The sequence below is a fragment of the Cheilinus undulatus genome, linkage group 24 (assembly GCF_018320785.1).
Source record: "Cheilinus undulatus linkage group 24, ASM1832078v1, whole genome shotgun sequence".
NCBI classification, from domain to species: Eukaryota; Metazoa; Chordata; class Actinopteri; order Labriformes; family Labridae; genus Cheilinus; species Cheilinus undulatus.
The window spans coordinates 20,698,117-20,721,409 of record NC_054888.1 but is presented as its reverse complement, the minus strand read 5'-3'; the positions used below and the strand labels follow the sequence as shown (position 1 = coordinate 20,721,409).

The following is a 23,293-nucleotide window of genomic DNA, read 5'->3' as shown; positions in this document are numbered from 1 at the left end:
CACTGCTCTACAGTGTAAATAACAGGCTTGTAGACATTACTCAGACTCTGGCAGTCCCTCTGTGCTACCCAGCGGACCAATCACAGTGCTGCTGGTCTGCACTATTGTCTTACTCTGGATTTTATGTCAATCAGAATATCTTATTAATGACATATTTTGTCTGACTATGCTTTTCTGTTGCATTGATGTAACAAAACTTATCCACATGGCTCATTTGGAGTCTTTTTTCTTTCGATCTTTGGGAGGAAGGTAAACAGATACCTTCTGACACTGACCTACATACTGTAGGCTTTTGTTACTGATCACCGTTGCATCACTTTTCTGGTCCAGAGTCATTTGCATTGCAAAGGTATCTGCCTGCCTGGGAACACAGTACAGCACACTTCTGTCAGCGCAGAGTCATTTGAGATATGTGTTAGGAGGTAACTGCACTGTGTTCAAACTCCTCAGACAGAGAAAATGAGCTCAGCGGGATTGAGGTGACGGGGCGTGTGCAGGAGATTAACAGAATTATGATTTTACCAAGAATTTTCTGCAGACAGATTAAGGCCAGTGCTGCTTTGACCGACTTACAGAATGAGAATGTTTCATTCAGAGTTTGTTGGAAAGCTGCAAACTTTCAAATCAATCCTTCAGCATTATTATGATGGAAAAAATGTTTTCTCAATAATGAGCTCGCTCCACTTTCAGAGCTTTTCCCCTTCTGATAAGAGATGGACTCACAAGAAATCCTGTTCAGAGGCAAAACTGTTGAGTGTACTCTGAGTTCAAATAGCTGTTCTAGTTCACCTCCGCGTCTGTAAGTAACCTCAGAAACATAATGGCCAACTGCCTATTAAGGAAACACGCTCCCATTAGTTTCCTCAGTTACCCTTTCCTACAGCGTTGTTTGCTCTCAGACAGCTGCTGACCCTGGCAGGTGAGGTGGAGGTGTGTGTGCATTCCAAACAATGAGAGTCACTTAGAAACAACACAGCAGCAACAACAGGAAGGCTGCGGCAGAAACGGCTCTCTGCAGTTCTTCTTTTTACAGAAATGAGCCAAACCGATACCCAGCAGTTCTGCTTTATTTTCACTTTGGTGTCCTTATTGTGAAGTGCAAAATAAACGAAACAAGACAACCGAGACACAACAGAGACTGAGGGGCTGTTTACACCTCCCATACCAGGGTTGGGCAACTGTTGGCCCGGGGGCCACATGCGGCCCTTCGCCTCAATAAATGCAGTCAATTTCACATACCAATAAATTATAAACCTTAAGAAAATAGTCAAAATCTGCCATGTAAGCATGAAAACAAACATTTCTCAAATGATCTTTGCTGCTGCTGTATAGTTAGATATTTGATTAAGTTTTTGATCAAATTAAAACAATTTGAAGCTTTTTAAAAAAATCTTTGATTTAAAAAAAATATATATATCTTTTATACTATTTTATTTGTATTTACTTTTTAATTTTTTTTGTTTTTTAAGTTGTTTGGAATTTACTACTATTGTTTTGATATTATTAAAATGTTTAAAATCATTCATGAACTTCTGAATTTTTTTGTGTTTTTATCTTATTTGTCTTTATTTTTTATTTTATTTTATTTTTTCTAGATTTCTTAGTTATATGTTTAAGTTTTGAAAATACTTTTTAAAAATTTCTACTCAATTAGAAATTTATTTATTAAATTCTTCTTTTCTATTTATTTTTTTAAATTGTTTTTTCTTATTTTATTTAAATTTTTTATGTAAATATATTTCTTTATCAAAATCTATTTACCTCATTGCTTTTAAATTTTTTTCCAGTTTTTTTATTTCATTACAATATTTAAATTCATCTTTTCTACATTTCTTACTTCTAGGATTTATATATATATATACATATATATATATATACACACACACACACACATATATATATATATATATATATATTCTATTTTATCTAAATGTATGTTCTTTTTCTTTATTTTATTTTTAATAGTGTGTACAAAAATTTTCAATAGTGTTTACATTTGAGCCAACATTGTATTGTGGCCCATTTTAAGCATTTGAAAAGTCATGTCATAGATAAGCCAGAGAATTAAGGACAGGTGTATATCCGTTTTAATGCAAAGAACAAACTTGGTCCAAGTCATGTAGATACCTCTAACACAGTGTGCTAATCTATCAATACTCCTCTTCTCCCTCTTCCTCTCCTTCATCCCCGATGCTGTCAGTGCCCACCTCCTCATAATCCTTCTCCAGAGCAGCCATGTCCTCTCTGGCCTCTGAGAACTCGCCCTCCTCCATCCCCTCTCCAACGTACCAGTGGACGAAGGCCCTCTTGGCGTACATCAGGTCAAACTTGTGGTCCAGTCGAGCCCAGGCCTCGGCGATGGCCGTGGTGTTGCTCAGCATGCACACGGCCCTCTGCACCTTGGCCAGGTCTCCTCCAGGAACCACAGTGGGGGGCTGGTAGTTGATGCCCACCTTGAAGCCTGTGGGACACCAGTCCACAAACTGGATGGTGCGCTTTGTTTTGATGGTGGCGATGGCCGAGTTGACATCTTTGGGCACCACATCTCCACGGTAAAGGAGGCAGCAAGCCATGTATTTGCCGTGACGAGGGTCACATTTCACCATCTGATTGGCTGGCTCGAAGCAGGCGTTGGTGATCTCTGGCACTGACAGCTGCTCGTGATAGGCCTTCTCTGCAGAGATCACAGGAGCGTAGGTGACAAGAGGGAAGTGGATACGGGGATAGGGCACCAGGTTGGTCTGGAACTCTGTCAGGTCCACATTCAGGGCACCGTCAAAGCGCAGCGAGGCGGTGATGGAGGAGACGATCTGTCCAATCAGCCTGTTCAGGTTGGTGTAGGTGGGACGCTCGATGTCCAGGTTCCTGCGGCAGATGTCGTAGATGGCCTCGTTGTCCACCATGAAGGCGCAGTCGGAGTGCTCCAGGGTGGTGTGGGTGGTCAGGATGGAGTTGTAGGGCTCCACCACAGCAGTGGACACCTGGGGGGCCGGGTAGACGGCGAACTCCAGCTTGGACTTCTTACCATAGTCCACAGAGAGGCGCTCCATCAGTAGAGAGGTGAAGCCAGAGCCGGTTCCTCCTCCAAAGGAGTGGAAGATGAGGAAACCTTGGAGCCCTGTGCACTGGTCAGTCTGCAGGAAATCAAAACAAAATCAGTCCTTAGGTTCTGGATCACAGACTGAGCAGAGAATCCAGCTTTTGTTAGAAAACTCACCAGTTTGCGGATCCTGTCAAGAACTAAGTCAATGAGCTCCTTGCCGATGGTGTAGTGTCCACGAGCGTAGTTGTTGGCTGCATCTTCCTTTCCAGTGATCAGCTGTTCAGGGTGGAAGAGCTGCCGATAGGTTCCTGTACGGACCTCATCTAGAATCAGGAAAATCAAATGGAATCAGATATTTGGATTTCTTCATTGTTAGCGACTCTGTGCAAATGTTTCTTGACAGTCTCATGATCCTACCGATGACTGTTGGCTCCAGATCCACAAACACGGCTCTAGGAACGTGTTTCCCTGCTCCAGTCTCACTGAAGAAGGTGTTGAAGGAGTCGTCTCCTCCTCCGATGGTCTTGTCACTCGGCATCTGGCCATCCGGCTGGATGCCGTGCTCCAGGCAGTACAGCTCCCAGCATGCATTGCCCATTTGGACACCAGCCTGACCAACATGGATAGATAAGCACTCACGCTGGAGGAGAAGAAAAACAGAGATAAGGTGTTTAAACTAAATTGCACAGCAGTTTATGTTCAGAGTTTTTAGAGCTTTCTCTTCAGTAAGATTTGAAAGTTCATGAGGTAAAAATTGCATGAGCTTACCATGATTTTCAGCTCTGAGGGTTTGCAGGAGAATCTCCAATGAGTCCGCCTCTACCTCAGTACTTATAGCGCCTTCAGACTCTATGGTTACAATCTTTGTTTATATATACAGGGTTAAAGGGGTTCAACAGAGGGGAAAAGCAAATAATTCATCAGTGGAGGGTAATATACAAACATGGTCCACCACACACCAACAAGTCTCCTTCCTGCTCCAAGGTAAATGTATAACTCTGGTCCTCACAGCTTGTTTAAAAAGCAAACAGAGTTTGAGTGCATGCTGAGATTATGAAGTAAAAACTCTGTAGGGGGGCTGATGTCTCTAGACGGTGGCCCTGAAGATCAATTAGAAAACAATACCTGAACGTAAAAAAAGGAGAAAAAAATCACAAAGATTTCATGACCCATTTTTATATTCTATGACACATTTTGGTGTTTCCAGAATATTGTTTAGCTTTACAAAATATTTTTGCATTTCTTTTTTATAGTTCGTCCTAACTGGAATGTACTTTTGTTTTATATTTGAATGTTTGTAAAGGCTTTAACAGTTTTGCAGTCACTGGACTTTTGAGTACTATGCACCTTAGCTTAGTCTTTGACCTAGCTCTGTGATTTTACATGATCTTCCATCTTGTGGCTGAGTTTCTGTTGTTCCTAAATGCTTCCATTTTCTAATAATATTCCTTCCAGCTGACTGTGGAATGTCCAGCAGGGATCAGATTTTACAGTCTTATTGCAAAGGTGGCATCCATCACAGCACCACCCATTTTGAACCATAAATGATTGAGAATGGAGACTGCATGGCTAAGAGTTTGATTTTATACAGCTGTGGCAACAGGTCTAACTGAAACACCTGACTTCATTTATTAACCATCAAGCCCCTCTTTAAAAAAGTCACACTTTTCCCCTTAAAACCCTCACTGGATATATTTAGTGGGAATGCTGAGGATCCACACTATTAATATTTGCGTCGGCCATTTTGTTTATTATTCTTCTTCTGCACCGGCTATCTCCTCCAGCATACTTGGTCGTATCGAAACCGTTTGAACTAAAAAAAAATCAGTTTCTTCGTTGTTTGCCTGCTATGACTTTTCTCATTTCTAACTTTTAAATTTTTAAAATATAGCTATTTTCATGCTTTTTAAAGCAATTTCTATGCTTTTTCAGCCATTGAATGCCATTTTCAGTTACTTTTGGCTATTTTCAGCTGTTTTTAAGGCTATTTTCAGCTATTTCAGGCTACTTTCAGTTATTCCTAAGCTATTTTCAGCTTTTTTTAGGCTACTTTTAGCTATTTTTAAGCAATTTTCAGCTTTTCTAGGCTACTTTCAGCTATTTTTATCTTTTTTTTTAGCTATTGAATGCCATTTTCAGCTACTATAATGCCATTTTATACTATTTTATGCTATTTTAGTGCTTTAGGATATTTTTAGCAGTTCTTCCACAATTTAGCTCTAAGCATCCCCATGCAATTTCAGGTGAAATTGCCATTTTGATCCAGTTAAAAATATTAAACATTTACCTCAGTCCTCATCTCGTTTAGCAAATGTGAATAGCCTACAATTTCAGAAGTTTAACCCTCTAAATCCTCGATTACTTACATTGCACATTTTTAACACAATGCCCCTTTTTTGCAGAAAATGTGTATTATTTTCTATTAGATTAATGTGGATTTAATGAAAGTGGATTTTTGTGCATTCTGGGATATGTAAGTGATTAGCAACGACACTGATTGTTACTTTTTGTGCAATTACATGGGAAGACGGTCAGTCTATTGTCTACACAGTTGTCAGCACAGTGTGGATGCTGAAATTGATATTAAAAATGAAAATTTTTGTCAGATATCCTCATCTCAGCATAATAACTGCCAAAACGAGAACAAAAATACAGCTGAAAACCACTAAAAGAGTCATAGGAGGGCAAATACGTTTGACCATCTAGTGTTCATGGTTCTGTTTAAAACTACAAACTTAATGCTCACAGTGTGACACTCATAGATATATATAGAAGAGTGTTCTATAAATATAAAGATAGATATATAAAGAGTGTTCGATAGATATCTATGGTGACACTAACCTTCCAGACTCCATGTCTGTCATCAGGCACATCCATCTCCTCTGCAACGTTTATGGCGAACACTACGCTGTTTGGACCAATCAGCATCATTTGAGGAGAACTAGGCAGTAACTATGGGAGGGGTTTAGTTGACAGCAACTTCCGGTGTTACTCATTGTTAGCTAGATGGATTTTAGTGACAGTTTTATCACAACTGGACCACATTTCTTTATACAGTAAAGTGCTACAAACAGCATTGAAAGCTTTTCAAGGCATAAAACATGTTTCCGCCCTTCTACTGAACTGCTTCAGCATGAGTTTACAAGAGTTTATGGGGGCGGTGGCAGTTGGCTTGGCAGTAGCATTGGTATATCCGCAGTTTAATAAGAACTGGAGCACATTTCTTTTTCAAAACAAGAGCAACGAGCCACACTTTAACTCTTCTTGGCGGAGAAGACGTTTTTACTCTTTTCACCACCGGCCGCAGCGTCTAATCCACATCATAATCCGGGAACTACAGTGGTTTACCTGGACGTTTGTCATAGAGCTGCGCATGCGTGCGATCCAGTGATATGTTTTGTCGCTCTGATTGGCCCGTGATGAATGTGACGGACAGAACGTTCATCCAATCAGCTTCCAAGTATTTTATTTAAAGTCCTGCCCATCCCATTCTACGGGGGCTGCCTTTTCCAGATGTATGTGAACTATCCATGTAATGGATAATGAAACACTGTGATACCTTTGAATGTTCTGCCAGCATATATGGCCAAGACACGGGCTGTAAATATCTGCAGAGATTCCAATTTCATGTCAATAATACTGTGAATATTTGACAATTATTGTTGGATCTTTATAAATGGTATAATAAAACTAAAGTCCAGACCTGCTCTTTATGTGAAGTGTCTTTAACTTTCATAATACAAACAAAACTGACTGATTGAATGTTAAACACATCATGTCTTCATGTCTATTAAACATCCTGGACCTCCAGGTCTGCATCCTGACTACAGTTTGATCTGTTGTAGGAGTACAGGAAGCCCCCCCTCCCTCTATGAAGCCTGGTCAGACTGCTCTGTTGTGATTTCCACATGATTGGCTGTCCTGTTGTTATAGAAACATTGGAGGTCACACTGCTGTCGCTGCTATGAAGCCCTGGACGTCAGCAGAAATGTAGATCAACAGAACAATAGTGCCCGAGGCTGGTCTGATCCACGGTTTATCAGCATGGCATGGTTTAGTTACTCAGTTCATTATCTCACATTGCTGCACCGGGTTATATTTGGTAACACAAAAGAAAATTAAAATAAAGCTGAGAGGGAACACTTCGCTCCCATAGTCAAATAGAAAAAAATCACCTTGAACAGACTGAGCAAACTTCTAACATCATTCTTTATAAGATTTAGAACCTTTGTTAGGATTTCAAAAATAAATACCAACAATATGCACAAAAAAAATAGCTAAGTCAAAGAAAAAAAAGGCGGGGACCACTGTTTATAAGGCAAACACACCAGATCAAGGACAAAGTAAAAAGGCCAAACACATCACTTTGACGAGGCATGTGTAGTTTCATTCATCTTTAATGACTGATTTCATCCAACAGATGGTGCAGTAGTTCTCACTTTGACTTATTCCACACTCATTCAGTCCACACATTGTAAAAATAAGGTCTGCATGGGTTTGTTATGTAGCAGAAAACTTTGGACATCAAGTTCATTGTTTTGAATAAAATATTGTAATATTGCATCCTCAGTTTCTTGACATTTCTTCTGAAAGGACACTTTAGACAAAGTGTTTTTACAGCAGTGATTCATGGTGTGCAGAAAAACAGTCAGTAAGTTTACATGCAGTTAGAAAAATGGTTCTAAATCAAATTTCTAGAAGCCTACCCCACCTAGAAAATGCAGTTTGAGATCAGTTTACTCCTACATGCCTCCACTTCAGCTGGATCAGACTGGACAAGGCGTTATTCATACTCTTCTCAGTCTCCACGCCGAGCTTTGACCTGCCAGCTGAACAACAGCAAAGCTAACCATAGCAGACGTCACACTGTCATCTGCATAAACACACTTGATCATGTTTTAGCAACATACAGCCTGAAGCTGCTCACTAACTTGTAAGCAAAGTCGACCTGATCTAGGTTCATGGGTCCAAACTCACCAGCAAGTCCAGCTTCGAATGGATAAAAAAAAATGAAATCGAGGTTTTGGAGTGGCCTAGTGAAAGTCTGGACTTAAATCTGATTGAGATGCTGTAGCACGACATGCCGTTCATGCTGGAAAACCCTCAAATGTGGCTGAATTCAAACAATTCTGCAAACAGGAGTGGTGCAAAATTCCTCCATAGTGATGGGAAACTATGAAGTCCAATACAGTCCCCTGGTTCTTGTTCACTGGAGTAAGTTGAAAATCCTGAGCGAGCTTTAACCGTAGCTCGACCTAACTGCATGTAAACGCACTGAGTGAGAGCAGAGATCGACTCTTCCTCTCGCCATAGAGAAGCAGATAAAAACTAATCTTAAAAAGAGTGAAATGCCCCCCCTGCGGAGGAAGCGAGGATGTCTACTCTTGTGTGAAACATTGGAGAAAAGGAAAGAAAATCTCACACTGAAATAGTTTGATATTTCATCCTTCAGTGAAAGAAGACTTCAAACTAAAACCATATGTGCATTAGAAAATTGAAGCCACCCTTCCTCAAAATGGCCAATGATAAAAATGAAAAAGTTAGTGTTCCCTCTGATGATCCTACATGAAGAGAAGCGGTGCTAGACTTTGATAGTACAAGGCGTCACCCTGCACACACCGTTTATATGAGTGGAGTTCTCCACAGTAAAGAGTCACCCCCTCCAGTGTGGTATTGTTTGTCGTATTACAAAGTAAATGACAAAAAAGACAACGATTCATGCAAAGAACAGCTGAAAGTTCTCATGAAAGTCATCCACAAACATAACATAGTCTCACATTCATACAGTACATCATGACTTATTTCTCCTTTTCTTTAACATTGCCGCCACCTTTCATGTTTCATTTGAGTTCAGCACAAACACAATAATGCAGGAATAAGAAATCAAAACAAATCAAATCAACAAGTTTAATTTAAGGTGTAAAATTTGACTAAACATCACAATGACTTCACCGTTCTCCACAAGGTGGCAGTCTCTTCTTTTACACTCGATTAGCTTAACATGAAGTGTGTGTAACTGGCACTGTTTGAAACGGCATCAAATCTTTTCGGTATTAAAGCCAGTGAAATCCTCAGTGCACATTTCCAATCATGCACTGGTATTTTTAGGTTTAATGTTCAAATTTGACCAGTCAGAGATATGTGAGGCATTCTGGGAAGACAAAACGTCTGAGCGGCCGGAACCTCAAACCTTCTGAGTGAAGTTTTCAGGGAAAACGCCTTTGGCTGTAATATCTTTGCTCTGAGCCCAGTGAGACTCCTTCACACCCAACAGCCAGCCGTCATCCTGCAGGTAGACAGAAAACAGCATCAGTTTCACTGCGAAAATCTTAATTCAAAGAATGCAGTAGTGATGGGAGAGAATTAGGACCAGTGGTAAAAGGAAAAATCATGCTGATGAGAAAAAACACAGAATTTCAAGAATAAAGTTGAGTTACAGTTTTGAGAAAACAACAAACATCTTGTATAGATGAACATTTGACACTACACTTTAGATTTAACAAGTAAGAGGTTCTTTATCTTTCAGCTCATAAACACTGAGTCTAAGATCAGCTGTTTGACGTGTTGATAACACATCACAGTGTGTACTGAAAACTCTCCAGGGCCACCCAGAAAAGCCTTCTCTTAGGACCCTTGGGACCCAGATGGGTCCCTTCCAAAAAATCAAATACATTAATATTTTTTTCCACTTTCAAAGCTTTAATCCTCAAATCAGCTACAGCCCTAATCAGAAGTATAGATTTTTATTGATTTTTGAAATATTTTTTACATTTTTATGGCATTTTTGTCTCAATAGCACCCCCTATTTCAACAAGAAAAACACAACATAAAAAATTATGAGTTACAGATTGAAATGTTGGGGTTGAAGTTATTAGAGCCTTGTCAATAAATTATAACAGCATGGATTTTGTGGCATCATTATTTTTTGAGCAGTACAGGTTTATATCAAAAACACACTTAGGAATCTTGGGACGCAAACAGGTCCCTTCAGAAAAGGGCAATAAAAATATACATATAAATTGATATTTTTCTGATTATAAAGCTTAAATCTTTTAATCAGCTCCAGCCCTAATCAGAAGTATAAAGGGTTTATTGATTTTTTAAATATCTTTAACATTTTTATGCCATGTTTGTCATAATAGCACCCCCTTTTTTAACAAGAAAAACCCCAAATGTAGATTATGATTTACAGAGTGGAATGTTTGGGTTGAAGTTATTAGGAGCCATGTCAATAAATTATAACAACACAGATTTTTTGCATTATTATTTTTTTTTTAGCAGGACAGGTTTGGACCAAAAACTCACTCTTAGGACCCTTGGGACCCAAAAGGGACCCTTCAGAAAATGAAAGAGCTATAAAAGTCCTATAAATTTATATTTTTCCCACTTTCAAAGCTTAAATCTTTTAATCAGCTCCAGCTCTAATCAGAAGTATAAAAAATTGTATTGATTTTTGAAATATTTTTTACATTTTCATGCTATGTTTGCCATAATGGAATCCTTTATTTTAACAAGAAAACCCAAATATGTAGATTTTGAATTGCAGTGGAATGTTTGGGTTGAAGTTATTAGAGCCTTGTCAATAAATGATAACATGGATTCTGTGGCATTATTATTTTTTGAACAGTACAGGTTTGTATCAAAAACTCACACTTAGGACACTTGGGACCCAAATGTGTCCCCTTCAGAAAAAGTGCAATAAAAAATATATAAATTAATATCTTTTTCCACTCTCAAAGCTTAAATCTTTTAATCTGCTCCAGCCCTAATCAGAAGTATAAAGGTTTTACTGATTTTTGAAGCAGTACAGGTGCATATCAAAAACTCACACTTAGGACCCTTGGGACCAAACTGGTCTCTTCAGAAAAAGTGCTAAGTCACTAAACTGTGAAGGTGTGATGAAAAGTGAGGCTGCAACTTTTAACCTTGATCCAAACCATTTACTTTTGGAAAATCTTATGCCACTAGCATTAAAACAGAAAAAAAATGACTATTGAAAATTGAAAAGTGGCTAAAAGGACCAAATTGGGTCCAGGGATCCCTGAAGGGTTAATAAAGCAATACATAAATACTCATCATCTATGGTTGCAGTTAATTCCTCATTTGTTACCTAGCAACTATGACTATTCTAGTACAGGTTTACTGGTCATTAGCTACTCAAAGTTGCAGAACCCAGGAATTGCTGCAACTTTAAGTGGTGATCAAGTTAGAGTGTAAGTACTGACCTGTTCATCGGGGTTGTCAAAGGCCAAAACGAGCACAACATCTCCCATCTTCAGCTCCAGCTCATCGCCATCAGTGGCGGTGTAATCATGTATCGCTTTTACCTGAAAAAATACACGAACAAATAAAAAAGTTTTCATCAGCCCCGGAAAATAGATTCTGTATAAAAATAACATTATCATCAAGATTTTGTTTTTATGCCTCTTTTCATGGAGGGATGAAGTCTTCTAACCTTGTAGATAAATCCTGGAGGGAGGTCGCCATCGGAGCCGTTGGTCACGGCACCCTGCATTAAAAAAAAAGAGGTAAAGGTCCATGTGTTTTATCAAATTAGTCAAAGAAATGGTTAACATTATCCTTAAAGATCTTCTGAAGAAAGACGAAGTGGTTAAAGGAAAAAGTAAGAAAGAGGAGGGTTTGAGGCCTGATTTAAGAATTTGTTGACCCTTGCATCCAGGGTTTAACCAGCTGACCCCACCCATACCTCGCCCCAGCCACCCTGTCCCACTTGGGCGCCATCATCATCCCAGTTGGGTTCCGTGTATGACTGAGCGGCGTATCCTCCATCATCGTCGTTCCAGCTCTCCTGACCGGCTGTTTCAGCATCATCCCAGCTTGGCTGGGTGTAGCTCTGCGCGCTTCCTTCATCGTAATCCCAGCCGCCCTGTGCCTCCTCAGGGTATTTCTCCTCGTCCTGATCTGTAGGGGTCTGCTCTTGCTACAATGCGTAAGGATTTGAGGAACAATGTACCGGGATGGGACGCAAAAGACAAGGCAGGTAGGAAGGAGTTCAGATTGGAATGGATTTTAAAGAAAGATGGGGGTCAAAGCCCGGTGGGAGGTGAGGAAGGAGGTTTGGAAAAAACAGTTGCAGATGGAGTTATCCAACTGTCAGAAGTGGAAAAAGAAGAATTGCTGGGGAAGTTTCTCTATGAAGTGCAACATTTCTCTGGATCTTACCCATGACTCCCACGATGGTGCCTTCAGGAGGCATTAAGAGACGAGACGGTAAGTCAGACAACAACGTACAAAAAGAGCTTTTAATCCCACTTATAGACAAAACACCAGTTTAACAAACATTTTAAAGTGTTTAATGAATACTTCTAAATTTTAAACTATGTTAGCAACTTGCTCACACACTGCCTTTTGTAAGATGTGAAAAAGCTTCAAAAGTCACACGCAGAGCACTTCAAATGTATAACAGAAACGAACCAAACCTCTTAAACTTGAGTTTACCAAGGACCTTGTTCTGAGCATCTAACAGAAAACTCACCCAAAAGAGCTACTTAGGGAAGAACAGGGTTGTTGTCACGTGGGTTGGTTGTCACACTTATTATATTTCGCCACCAGCTGGTGCTGTTCCCCAAATTTTGGTAAGGAAATTTCCAGAACTGGGACCAAAGCTCACCTACATAGTCTTCTCTGGGGTAGGACACCTGAACACGAGGTGAGAGGACTTTTTGTGTTTTACATGTAAAATTGTAAAATTTCAGCTCTTCCGTATTTTTCCTCTGGCTTTTACAAAATGGGTTTATAATAAAACGACTGCTGCACTTAAAAAGTGTGACAGGAAAGCTATAGCTGAAACTGTTGTTAGCTAGCTAACTTGTTCTTAGACAGCTGTTAGCCTTGATGCTAGCAAGAAATTCCAGCAGGGGTTGTTTGTCACATTTTCTTATGGGTTGGTTGTCACAGCCATTCAAGGGAGGCATGGGAGAAGTGTTGGATGTGCAACCAAGCTCTGCTTAGTTGGAGTGCATAGATCCTACATTTGCCATCACTGTAACACAGGTAGTGAATGCATGTGGCCTAGCTGAGTAGGCTGTTATTGTTAGGCCTATTTTTTTTGTTCTATCAGCTGGCCTAAAGATGTCCCTGTTCATGTTACTTGCTCATTTTTTGTTGTTTTTGTTCTTGCTCAACCTGTCAATGCAATTAAAGATTCAAATTTAAATATGCCTTCTTTTTAAGATTTTTCCCATTAAAACAACATTCTGACAAACAACCCCATAATGTGTGACAACCATTCCTGTGATGGGGTTGGTTGTCACAGTGTGTCAGTGTTTTTGATCGTTAATTTCCTCTTTGTTTCAATAAGTTGGAAAATGAGAGGGTAACACATTTCAAGCCAACACCTTAAGCTTCAATTTAATTTAGGAATGATTATTGATGGATGTTTTAATGATGACAAATTTGCATAAGAATAAAAAGTGTGACAACCAACCCTGTTCTCCCCTACTGCCGCAAGTGGGGCCCCAAAATATAGTCATTAAGTATCTAGTATATGTCTAAAATTACTCAAAATGATTAAGACTTGTATTTTTCATCTGAATGAGCAGCTAAGACTAAAAACATGAATAAAGATTATGGACACACATGCTATTAATAAAGACTTAAACACATGCAAAGTGAGGCTGAATGGGCAAGCATGAAAAGAGGCATGCTGGGGGGTTTTATAGGAAAAAACAAGAGGGTTGTTTCAGTACAGAACACACTCACAAACACTCAGTCATTCAAACTCTTTTCATTAAAGAACGTGTTTACATGCATGTCAGAGTCTAAATTCTTAACATATGAGATGTAAAACTACTCTAAAGGTGAAGGTTTCATTTCAAAAATCTAGAAGAGTAACCACCTCTTTAGAACACAAACTATGTGTTGTTTTCTGGCATAGCATTGTGCCTTCTTTGTTGAATATAGAAATTCAAGATCGGGACACTTTAAGCCTTTTTTCAGTAAGAAGTCATCTAATTTGGTCTGGAATCAAATATGTTAAATATCTAATAAACTTTGATCAAATAACTAGTTTGAGATTTTTGCATGTAAACAGAGCTGTTCAAACCCACCACCCACCTCAGGAGCTGGACATGTGACGGGCTGTAAAACCTCCACATCCCAATCCAGCAAGCTCACCCCCAACCAGGGCTCACTCTGCATTACACGCACACATATTCATAAACATACACACATGCATTCATACACTCAGGTTAGGAGGGGTTCACTTCTGGGAGATTTAATGCATACTCAGGTTTTTAACTTGCAAACACCTGCTCTAAATGTTGACAAAATAAGATAAAGTTTGCATGAATAAATAGCATTATAAAGAAAGGTACACCATGAATTTAAGAACTCTACTAAGACAGATGCTGATGTGATCATATGAGCTATTTTGGATATTTCTGAGAGAAATTATGAAGACGTTTTGCTCTTGATCCTCCTCTGTTTTACTTTGACATAATTATACATGCTGAGGGTGATAAAACATACAATACCTTTAAATAATTCTAATTAAGCCTGGTAAAATGCACCAAAAATTGACTTTTCTCTATAATGAATGGTTATCATAATACCAGAACTACAAACTTTTACATGATCCTGGTGAAAGTCAAACTATATCCAAACTTGTTTGATATCAGGGCAACAAAAAAGAAGTCCTCGACAACCAATATTGGGCTTTTTTATTTTTAATCATCAAAAGCTGCAGGAAAACTCCCTAACCCTTAAGAGATCCGAGGGATATTTTGTGCCATTTGTTTTTTTTTTTTCAAGCCGTTTTGGCTGTGTTGAATGAATATAGCTGACATTTTTAGAATTGCCGTATCAGTTCCTTAAATAAGCCAAACACGACTGAGCTACACAAAAACCGACACATTTCCTCCTAAGGACAAAAAATCTCCCATTGAAAACCATTGAAAATGCCATTTTTGCTCCCATATTTATTTTAACATAAACTAATGCATTCCTTTATTTCATTTTGGACTACTAGCTTTCAATTTTAACTTTCATATTTGTCCACCAGAGGGCGCTACTTTTACCCATTCAAAGCGTGCCGCAAAATTTCACACTTTACTGATTTCTGCAAGAAATGATAAATGTGTGTCAGTACTGATGTTTGATAATGGTGGGTGTATATCTAATTTGAGTTTTTGTGATTTTGTTCTATTAAAAATAGTGTAGTAGTGTAATCATACTGGCCTTTAAAGGGTTAAAATCCCAACAATACATTTAATATTAGATATGTTTATTTGAGGCTCAGGCAGTTTTAAAAGACTGACTCATTCAAAGTGGAAAAATATATATGTTACATTTTCACAGCTGATTTTAGGAGGTGGACATTTTTTGTCCGTAGGACCATAAGTGTAATTTATTTATTTTTTAATCTGACACTCCAAAAAAACAAAACAAAACAAAACAAAACAACAACAAAAAAAAAACAACAACAAAAAATAGGCATCAAAATAATTGATGCAGCCAATCACTGAGCCATTTCAGGGCCTGATAACAATAACAATAATTAACAATAATGATTAAACACTCCTTAAAATGTATTTAATGGAAATTTTTTGTTTATTTCTTGTTTCAATAAAAAAAACTGTGAAGTTGCTTGAAAATACTGGATTTTAAAGGGTTAAAAACCTAAGAAATATTATCAATATTTGATATGTTTATTTCAGGCTGAAGCAGTTTTGAAAGACTGACTCATTTAAAATGGAGAAAATGTTAATAAATATCATTTTTACAGCAGTTTTTTGAAGGCAGACATTTTTTGTCCTTAGGGATATCAAAGGAACTCTTAAGGGTTAACACTGTCTAAACTGCATCTATATATTAGCAATAATCAGTAGAACAGGCGAGGAGATCTCCATTGCTGCTTGCCAGTTCCTTAGTCCAAATGTCATTGTGTACCAGGAGTCTTGAACTTCTATTTTTATTGCTGTGATATAATAAAGGTTGTAATATCATTTGATTTTTACCAGCTGTCATAGAGTAAACAATCATTTTACTCAGCATTAGGTCAGATGTCTTACTGTGTTAATCGACATGCTATATAGATGTAAAGGATTCTGGGTAACCTTTACGTCTCATTCAAAATAAATCAAAATAAATTACCAAGCCTTTATTTGACCTGCTCTAAAGAAACTGTTTCTATGTGCTAATATAGTGGCCATTACATTCATAGTAAATACTCTCTGGTCTGACCTGCTGTGTTGTTGTGGATGTGTAATCTGTGTTAGTGTCGGGCGCTGAGCCCTCGTCCTCCAACAGGCCGCCATGCTGCCCTCTCTGGTCCGGGGATGGCGTGAGTCTGGGTGGGGGCCGACTGGGAGGAGGGCCAGGCCTCTGAACCAGCAGCAGGGTTAGATATCAGGGCACAAAAACAAGCGTGCATGCATGCAGGAAAAGATTAGTCCACACAAAATGATGCATTTTTCTGTTATTTGTTTCAGTGCTAGAAGACTCAGAAGCTCTGATCAGCTGTTTTACAGTGAATTATGATGGATACAGCAACATCATTACTTTAGAAAGCATCTTCTTCTGGGTGCTGTTTGCAGCAGCATGGCTGATCTCACTTGCAATCATTTTCACTTGTTTACTACTTTGCACAGAAGTGTGCAGAAACCTCTGTAAATGCAACTTTTTTGCATTCATTTTTGTATGAGTGGTTGTGAGAGACTTCTGCTGTTATCAGAATAAAAGCTGGAAAAGTGAACCAGATGAAGGTAAAATAAAACTCTTTATACAGTCACGTGGGCATGGTCTCTTTGTCTCTGGTTGTTTTTACCTTTGGTGCTGAGCTGGCTGATTCGCTGTGGTTGGCTTCCTCACTGAGAGAAAGATAAAGGGGTGATTAGAAATGGGTGGACATGAGTTTTAAAACAGGGATAAAAACATATAAAACAATTTCATACAGTTAGAGAGACAGCAGATGTAAAGAAGGGTGAGAAAAGAAGAAAACTCTATAAACAGTCACACATGCAGTTATCTGCTTTGTCCACATGAGGGCGACAAACAGCTTCAAACAAATGTTCTCTAGTCCAAATGTGAAACAGCCATGAAACCAGAGCAGATGCAGAGTATGATTGCCAGGTTAAAACAAACATGGGCACAGAAGTGAGAAGAATTAGTGAAGCAAAAAGGATTTATTTCCCCTCCCCCACTTAAAACCAACTCTCACGTAGCCAGGCAATGAAGGAACTGGACTTTAAAATAACATTTAAGTTAATATTTTTGTTTCCTAAAGAGAAAAATGAAGCGGCAATTAAAGCTGACATGTGCAAAATACATAGAAGGGGGAAAAGCTGTTAAAAGGTGGTGCTGCCAGCCTGCTTTGAAAGCACATGGTCATCGGGTCTATCAAAACCTCAACTGGCCACCTGTTTGAATGCAACTCCACTGAAGTGTGTGAACAACACTGCAGACTGCAGTCTGTTAAAACTTGCTGAGCCCAACAGGATCGCTGGCGATCCCAAGCAGCAGCGCATGCATTGTTTACAATATCTCAGGAACCGTTTGACGGATCTCTATGGAATAAGTTGTGATCGGAAGCTTACCTTTTTCCCAATCTACAGACCGATTTTGGTTTGTATATCTCTTCCAGAACATTTTTAATCCAGGTGCAAAGCGTGGTGTTTATTCATAGCTTTCATACTACAAATACACATCTCCAAATCCATGATTATAGACCAATTTATTCAGTGTTTTGCAAAATAAAACTTAGCAGTCTTGCTAGAAGTCCTCCGTTTTGACACTGGAAGTAAAAGACAACAATTTTCTGTTACCCTGTCGGCCAATCACGATGCTCCAATTTCTTCTACAATGGTGATAGCAACCAATCAGGGCCAGCCAAAGTTAAAAAAGAGGCAGGATAGTTATCTGCTAGTTGGAAAGTAAAAAAAACGTCCTCTATGGCCCAAATAATGATTATCAAATGTAGTTAAAAACTTTAATTATCATTATTAAAACATGTCAGGTTTAAATCAGGCCTGTAAATAGAGCTAATGGGCCAGGGCGAGTTCGGAGTTAGCGTGCTCAGGCTGGATTTATGGGGTTAAAGCTCTAATAAAGTTCCAGTTTTAACTCCCTTTTTAAAAACAAACAACAGGCAGATTTAATAGATTAAAAATCAAACAAAACATTTCATGCAGAGCCGGTGTGCAGCAGGTTTTTACCTCTTGGCACCATCTCCTGTCTTTGCTGCTGCAGTACCGTCCTTTCTGCAGTAGGGGGCATCGTGAGGGACATTTATTCTACATACTCTGGTAAAAATCTGAACTATTTACATGAAAAATTTTCACTTACTTGAGCTGTCGCTGCTCTTCCAGTTTGGTCATGATGTCGTTCAGGTTTTGGCTGAGCTGAGGAGACAAACGGAGCCGATCAACATCTCCGATCTATCAATACCTCCACTGATAATCGTCCATTTACCTCACCTTTCCCATCTCTCTGTGGAACTTCTCCTGATGATTTGCCAGACTCTGGAATGTGTTAACATAGACGCCAACACGACTGCACAGACAGAGGTTTCATAAATATTGGGACAGAGACATTAAAGGTTTTACAGAATTAACAAAAAAATCGTACTTATCGAACAGCGACGGAAGCTCGTCTTGTAACTCAACGTTCAGCTCCTCGAAAATCCTCTGAGCCCGGCCCAGCTCCTCCTCCGCCTGCACACAAACATTTATAACATATCAGCATTTTTTAATCAAACTCTTTAATTTCAGGTTTTTAGAGCACTCAAACATGCAGTCAAACACAGACAGGGTTTAATAACTACAGACGCAGATAAAACAGATCAACTAAAGGGTGATTCTGTCACATAAATTCAAAAAGGTTTGGATTGTGGATCAGATCACAGTTTGGGGGGGAGGAGGGGGGAGTCAGTGATGAACCAGAGTTTCACCTGGTTGTAGGAGAGGTTAGTCTGAGCCACCTGGTGGGCTGATATCAAACCCTGAGCCCAGCTGGGAGCCGCCATCTCCAACAGAGCTGCTGGCTAACCGCACACAGCATGCAGCAGAGAGGAAGACGATGAAGGAGAGAGAGAGGAGAAGCAAACAAGAACAATTCGAGACAAACGCAAACATGTACATTAGTATTTAGTCACTTTTAACAAACATAGAGGTTAATCAGGTACAACATTTCAATTATACAGCGCTTTGATTTGTCCATGCAGAAGATTAGAACTGACCCTTTGCTTGCACTCTGATTGGCCCACTGACCCACCAACCAGAGAGCCCCTTCTTATAGCAACAAGATGACTTTAATGCTAAACCAGGATGACCACATGTCTCACTTTTATGCTCTTTATTTTCCCTGCAACCTGACTGTTCTCACATAGAATTAGGCAATGCTTGAGGCTTAAATAAGGCCCATAATGGCGAGTACGCCCACCTGAGTGCACCATCTGGCGGAAAGGAGGATCAGCACAACCCAGGCCATGATCTGGATGTCCTTGCATTTTACCAGGGGCATGGGAAAATAAGCTGTCCCTTTAGGGTGGAGTAAGTGGGGGGTTATGGGGAGTAAGCACGGCCTTGGATACCGTCCAGGCATAGGGTTGCCACAAGCCCCTGGTTGGGCTGAAGATATCTACAAGGCCCAGAAACCGCTGGAGGGTGAAAAGGCAATGCTGTTAAGCTGGACTGTGATGGTCTGAGTGACGCACAGGTGTCGACATGTGTCAAGCTTGACTTTAGCCACCCTCCATCCCCTCTCCAGCCTGGGTTATGACACATATGTCTCCCTACATGCCTAAAAATGTATGCACAGGACTGTTTTTGCAAGACAGATAACGTTCACAAGCGCTTATGTTGCATCAGACATCTGTGATATCTGAATTCTGCAACTTCATTTTCACAAGTGCTTGCTTTTTTTTAACTGGCGCTTTGGGGTCTGGACATTGAAATTAACAGAAATAAAATCAATATTTTCATCTAATTAACATATCCTTGTAAAAAACACTAATCCTTCTAAAATTAATGGAACCTACCGCCTTTAACAGTGGGATCAGACCTTATCACCTATACTACATCCAGCCACAAGGGGGCGATTGAGATATTTTAGCTTCATATTTCTAGAGTTGAGTTTGATGCAAACATGGTGTGTTATGATCGGGCATAATCACATGCAGGAAACAGATCTGTGAAGATTCTCGTGGGGGGAAATGTCCCTTTTAAAGAGTCATATGTGGAAAATTGATGTGAAAAACTGCACCTTTAATCAAGAAGAAAAAAAGCTAAATATTAGTATAACAACAAATTTTTGCCTTCTTTTCAATCCTCTGGGGGCCGAATGGGAAGCCATCAGGGGCCAGACGTAGCCCCCGAGCCTCCAGCTGATTCACCAGTATTTCAAACTGGATGGGACCCAGCAATAGGAAGTGGTGGGCAACTCTGGGCCACATAAGGCCCTCCTCCTCCTCACTAAATGTGGCATGCATGTCAGTTTTAAATATCAAGAAACTGAAATAAATAAGAAAATATGAAAATATCTGCCATGAAAGCATGAAAAATAGAAACATGTCTATTATTATCTTTAATTATTTGTACACATTAGCTGCTTTGCAAGAGATTTAAATGCAAGTTGTTATATAAACGCTGTAAAGCTGCTTTATATGCATCATCAGATGCAGAAAAATGGTAGTTATGGGTGTAAAATATACTCAGAGTTAAAAATATCCTGTAGTTTATGATGAAATGTGGCCCTCTGACAGTGAGAAAAAAATGGCCCTTTTCAGTGGGTTGCAGATGTGTTTCTGGAATAAAACATGGTAAAACGTCTATGATGTGCTTTTATTTTGAAGGACGTATCTCCACCTCTTTGTTCTGTCAAATCTTGTGGTTCATCTTAAAGCTAAACTGATCCATTTTTATTGAAAACATCAGTTTGTTCTGGAAATTTGAAGAAAATTTGTGGTTATGAGGGTGATGGTGCATACTGGTGCTAGACCAGTCCAGAACCTGGTCTAAAAAAGTACTGTAACGAGTCTCAAAAGGTTTGACAAAGGGTCACTTCCTCCTTCAGTGTTTGCATTAGCAGTAAATCACTCCTTTATTAAAAACTGAGCACACATGCACACACACAAAGACCCACACAGGTGGCGTACCTTGGCGATCTTGGCCTCATCCTTCTTCTTTCCTTTCTGTAAGGAGGCGAAGTGATGCCGGGCGCTGTCGAAGTCCACCATCTTCCTGTCACGCTTCGCTATACGAGCCTGCAGCACAAAAAAGAAACAACATTTTAGTTTCTGTTTGATCTTCGATCTTCTGCATGTGAAAGGAGCAGAAACACACCTTGATGTCAGGAAACTGGGTCAGGTATGTGTCCAGGGTGGCCATAGATTTTTCAGTGAGGCTCTGGTGGTAGTCCAACCACAGCGTGTCTGTGTCCTGAAGGATAAAAGTTCAAGATCAACTCAGAATTTTTAAACCTGAGACATCAAAACTACAATTTATACATATAATAGACAGAGAGAGAGAGAGAGAGCACCTCATAGAAAACAGTCTCTGACCATAGGACATGCAGACAAACCACTGGGAGTTTCTCTCCATCTACATGCTAGCTAACTTTGATTCTGCTCTCTAGTGATCACTAGATTCTGAGTTTTACCTCTAAGATATTGTCCATTTCCTTCTCTATCATTTCCTTCAGGACCGAGTGAGACACGCATGCAGTTAGGAAAAATAAAGAGTTAGCAGGTGGAGAAGGAGAAATTTTTGTTAGTTCTGGCTAAAGAGACTCTGATGCTGGTGGAAGCGGAAGAAAAAGAAAACATCCTCAAAGTGTTTTCATCATTTTCCACATCAATGAGCATTTTTCCTGGACTCACCTCTGCCAGCGAGTCCATCTCCTCTTTACCAAACCATTCCGGCTCGTACATCTCGGCCAGGCAGTCCTGCAGCCGCCGAGATGCGTCGTGCATCGCTGCAACACACAAACATGAGATAACTTAAGAAAAATGCACAGGTGCTTGCTCCTCTGTGTGATGCAGTCGAAACAATAAAAGTATCAAAAACACTTAAAGCGGCTGCAGATTCTGCTGTAATTTAGATTTCAAATGTGGGAAAACTCACTTTTCACTGCTGCCAGGTACGCTTTCAGGTCTTTCTGCAGTTTGGTGCCTTCATTCTGAGAAAGAAAACACAAAACATTCTCAGAAAATCAACGTATGAAGAAACGGGAGGGACAGAAAGACAGAAAAACAAGATCCAATAAGATCAGGTCCTGAGAAGGAAGGCAGCTGTGACTTCACCCCAGAACTACGGTGGTCCTAAAGGACATCTGTAAAACATATTTAGAGCAAACTTTAAAAAATGACTTTCATCAGAAACCCAAAAAAAATTTCTCTGAATAAAAAAATGCAATGCAAAGACTTTAGCATAAAATTATAAAATAAAAAATAGATTAATAAAAAATGAATATAAATAAAATAATAAAAATGTTTCAACTGCAAAAAAAAATGTATGCAATGCAAATACTTCAGCATAAAACTATAAAATAAATCAATAGATAAATAGTAAATAAATACAAATAAAATAAAAAAATATGTTTCAACTGCAGAAAAATCTTTTATGCAATGCAAATACCTATTAATAAATAAAATACATTCCAGCTGCAAAAATATACAGTGCGATGCAAATACCTTATCATAAAACTATAAAATAAATAAATAAATATAGTTTAAAAAAAATATGTTACACTTGCAGAAAATATTTTAAGCAATGCAAGTATCTGATCATAAAACTATATAATTAGTAAAAAAGTAAAAAAAAAAATATTCCTGCTGCAAAAAATATATAATGCGACGCAAATACCTTATCATAAAACTATAAAATAAACAAATGTATTTAAAAAAAATATTTCACCTGCAAAAAATGTTTTATGCAATGCAAATATCTTATCATAAAACAATGAAATAAGTACGTAAATAAATAAATAATATATATTCCAGCTGCAAAAAATACATAATGCAATGCAAATACCTCTTCATAAAACTTTAAAAAAGATAAATGTAATAAAAAAATATGTTTCACCTGCAAAAAAATTGTATGCAATGCAAACACCTTATCATAAAACTATTAACAAAAGAACTAAAAAAAAAAAACATAATTTCACCAGAAAAACAATCTTTTTTTCATTTCTTGCAGGTTTATAATATTTTTACACCAGACAAAATATTTTTTTGCAGACAGTTAAATGTTTTCGTTAAATGTCAAATCATTTTGCACAATGCAAAGTTTTCTT

At 38.8% G+C, this 23,293-nt stretch overlaps 2 protein-coding genes across 5 annotated transcripts in view; both read right to left on the bottom strand.

The window, feature by feature from the left end:
- Positions 1 to 2,150: 2,150 nt before the first annotated feature.
- LOC121506108 (tubulin alpha-1A chain-like) lies at positions 2,151 to 3,844 on the bottom strand. The gene is made up of 4 exons (XM_041781655.1): positions 3,812 to 3,844; positions 3,461 to 3,683; positions 3,218 to 3,366; positions 2,151 to 3,134 (listed from the first exon to the last, which is right to left on the bottom strand). The coding sequence occupies exons 1-4, from the start codon at positions 3,812 to 3,814 to the stop codon at positions 2,151 to 2,153; spliced, it is 1,359 nt and encodes a 452-aa protein (XP_041637589.1). The 5' UTR covers positions 3,815 to 3,844.
- A 3,578-nt stretch (positions 3,845 to 7,422) lies between these two features.
- bin1b (bridging integrator 1b) overlaps positions 7,423 to 23,293 on the bottom strand; it is a 30,853-nt gene continuing 14,982 nt past the window's right edge. The window contains exons 3-16 of one of the 4 annotated variants that reach the window (XM_041781656.1): positions 22,123 to 22,177; positions 21,879 to 21,973; positions 21,343 to 21,438; positions 21,156 to 21,263; positions 18,951 to 19,043; positions 18,629 to 18,714; positions 18,478 to 18,553; positions 18,347 to 18,402; positions 18,217 to 18,261; positions 16,830 to 16,872; positions 16,247 to 16,387; positions 11,499 to 11,552; positions 11,269 to 11,370; positions 7,423 to 9,329 (exon numbers count right to left, since the gene is read on the bottom strand). In XM_041781656.1, the coding sequence (XP_041637590.1) occupies positions 9,228 to 9,329; positions 11,269 to 11,370; positions 11,499 to 11,552; positions 16,247 to 16,387; positions 16,830 to 16,872; positions 18,217 to 18,261; positions 18,347 to 18,402; positions 18,478 to 18,553; positions 18,629 to 18,714; positions 18,951 to 19,043; positions 21,156 to 21,263; positions 21,343 to 21,438; positions 21,879 to 21,973; positions 22,123 to 22,177 (1,152 nt within the window). In that variant the 3' untranslated portion in view covers positions 7,423 to 9,227. The remainder of the gene's footprint in view (positions 9,330 to 11,268; positions 11,371 to 11,498; positions 11,553 to 16,246; positions 16,388 to 16,829; positions 16,873 to 18,216; positions 18,262 to 18,346; positions 18,403 to 18,477; positions 18,554 to 18,628; positions 18,715 to 18,950; positions 19,044 to 21,155; positions 21,264 to 21,342; positions 21,439 to 21,878; positions 21,974 to 22,122; positions 22,178 to 23,293) is intronic. The other 3 variants (XM_041781657.1, XM_041781658.1, XM_041781659.1) reach the window with 3 other exon arrangements.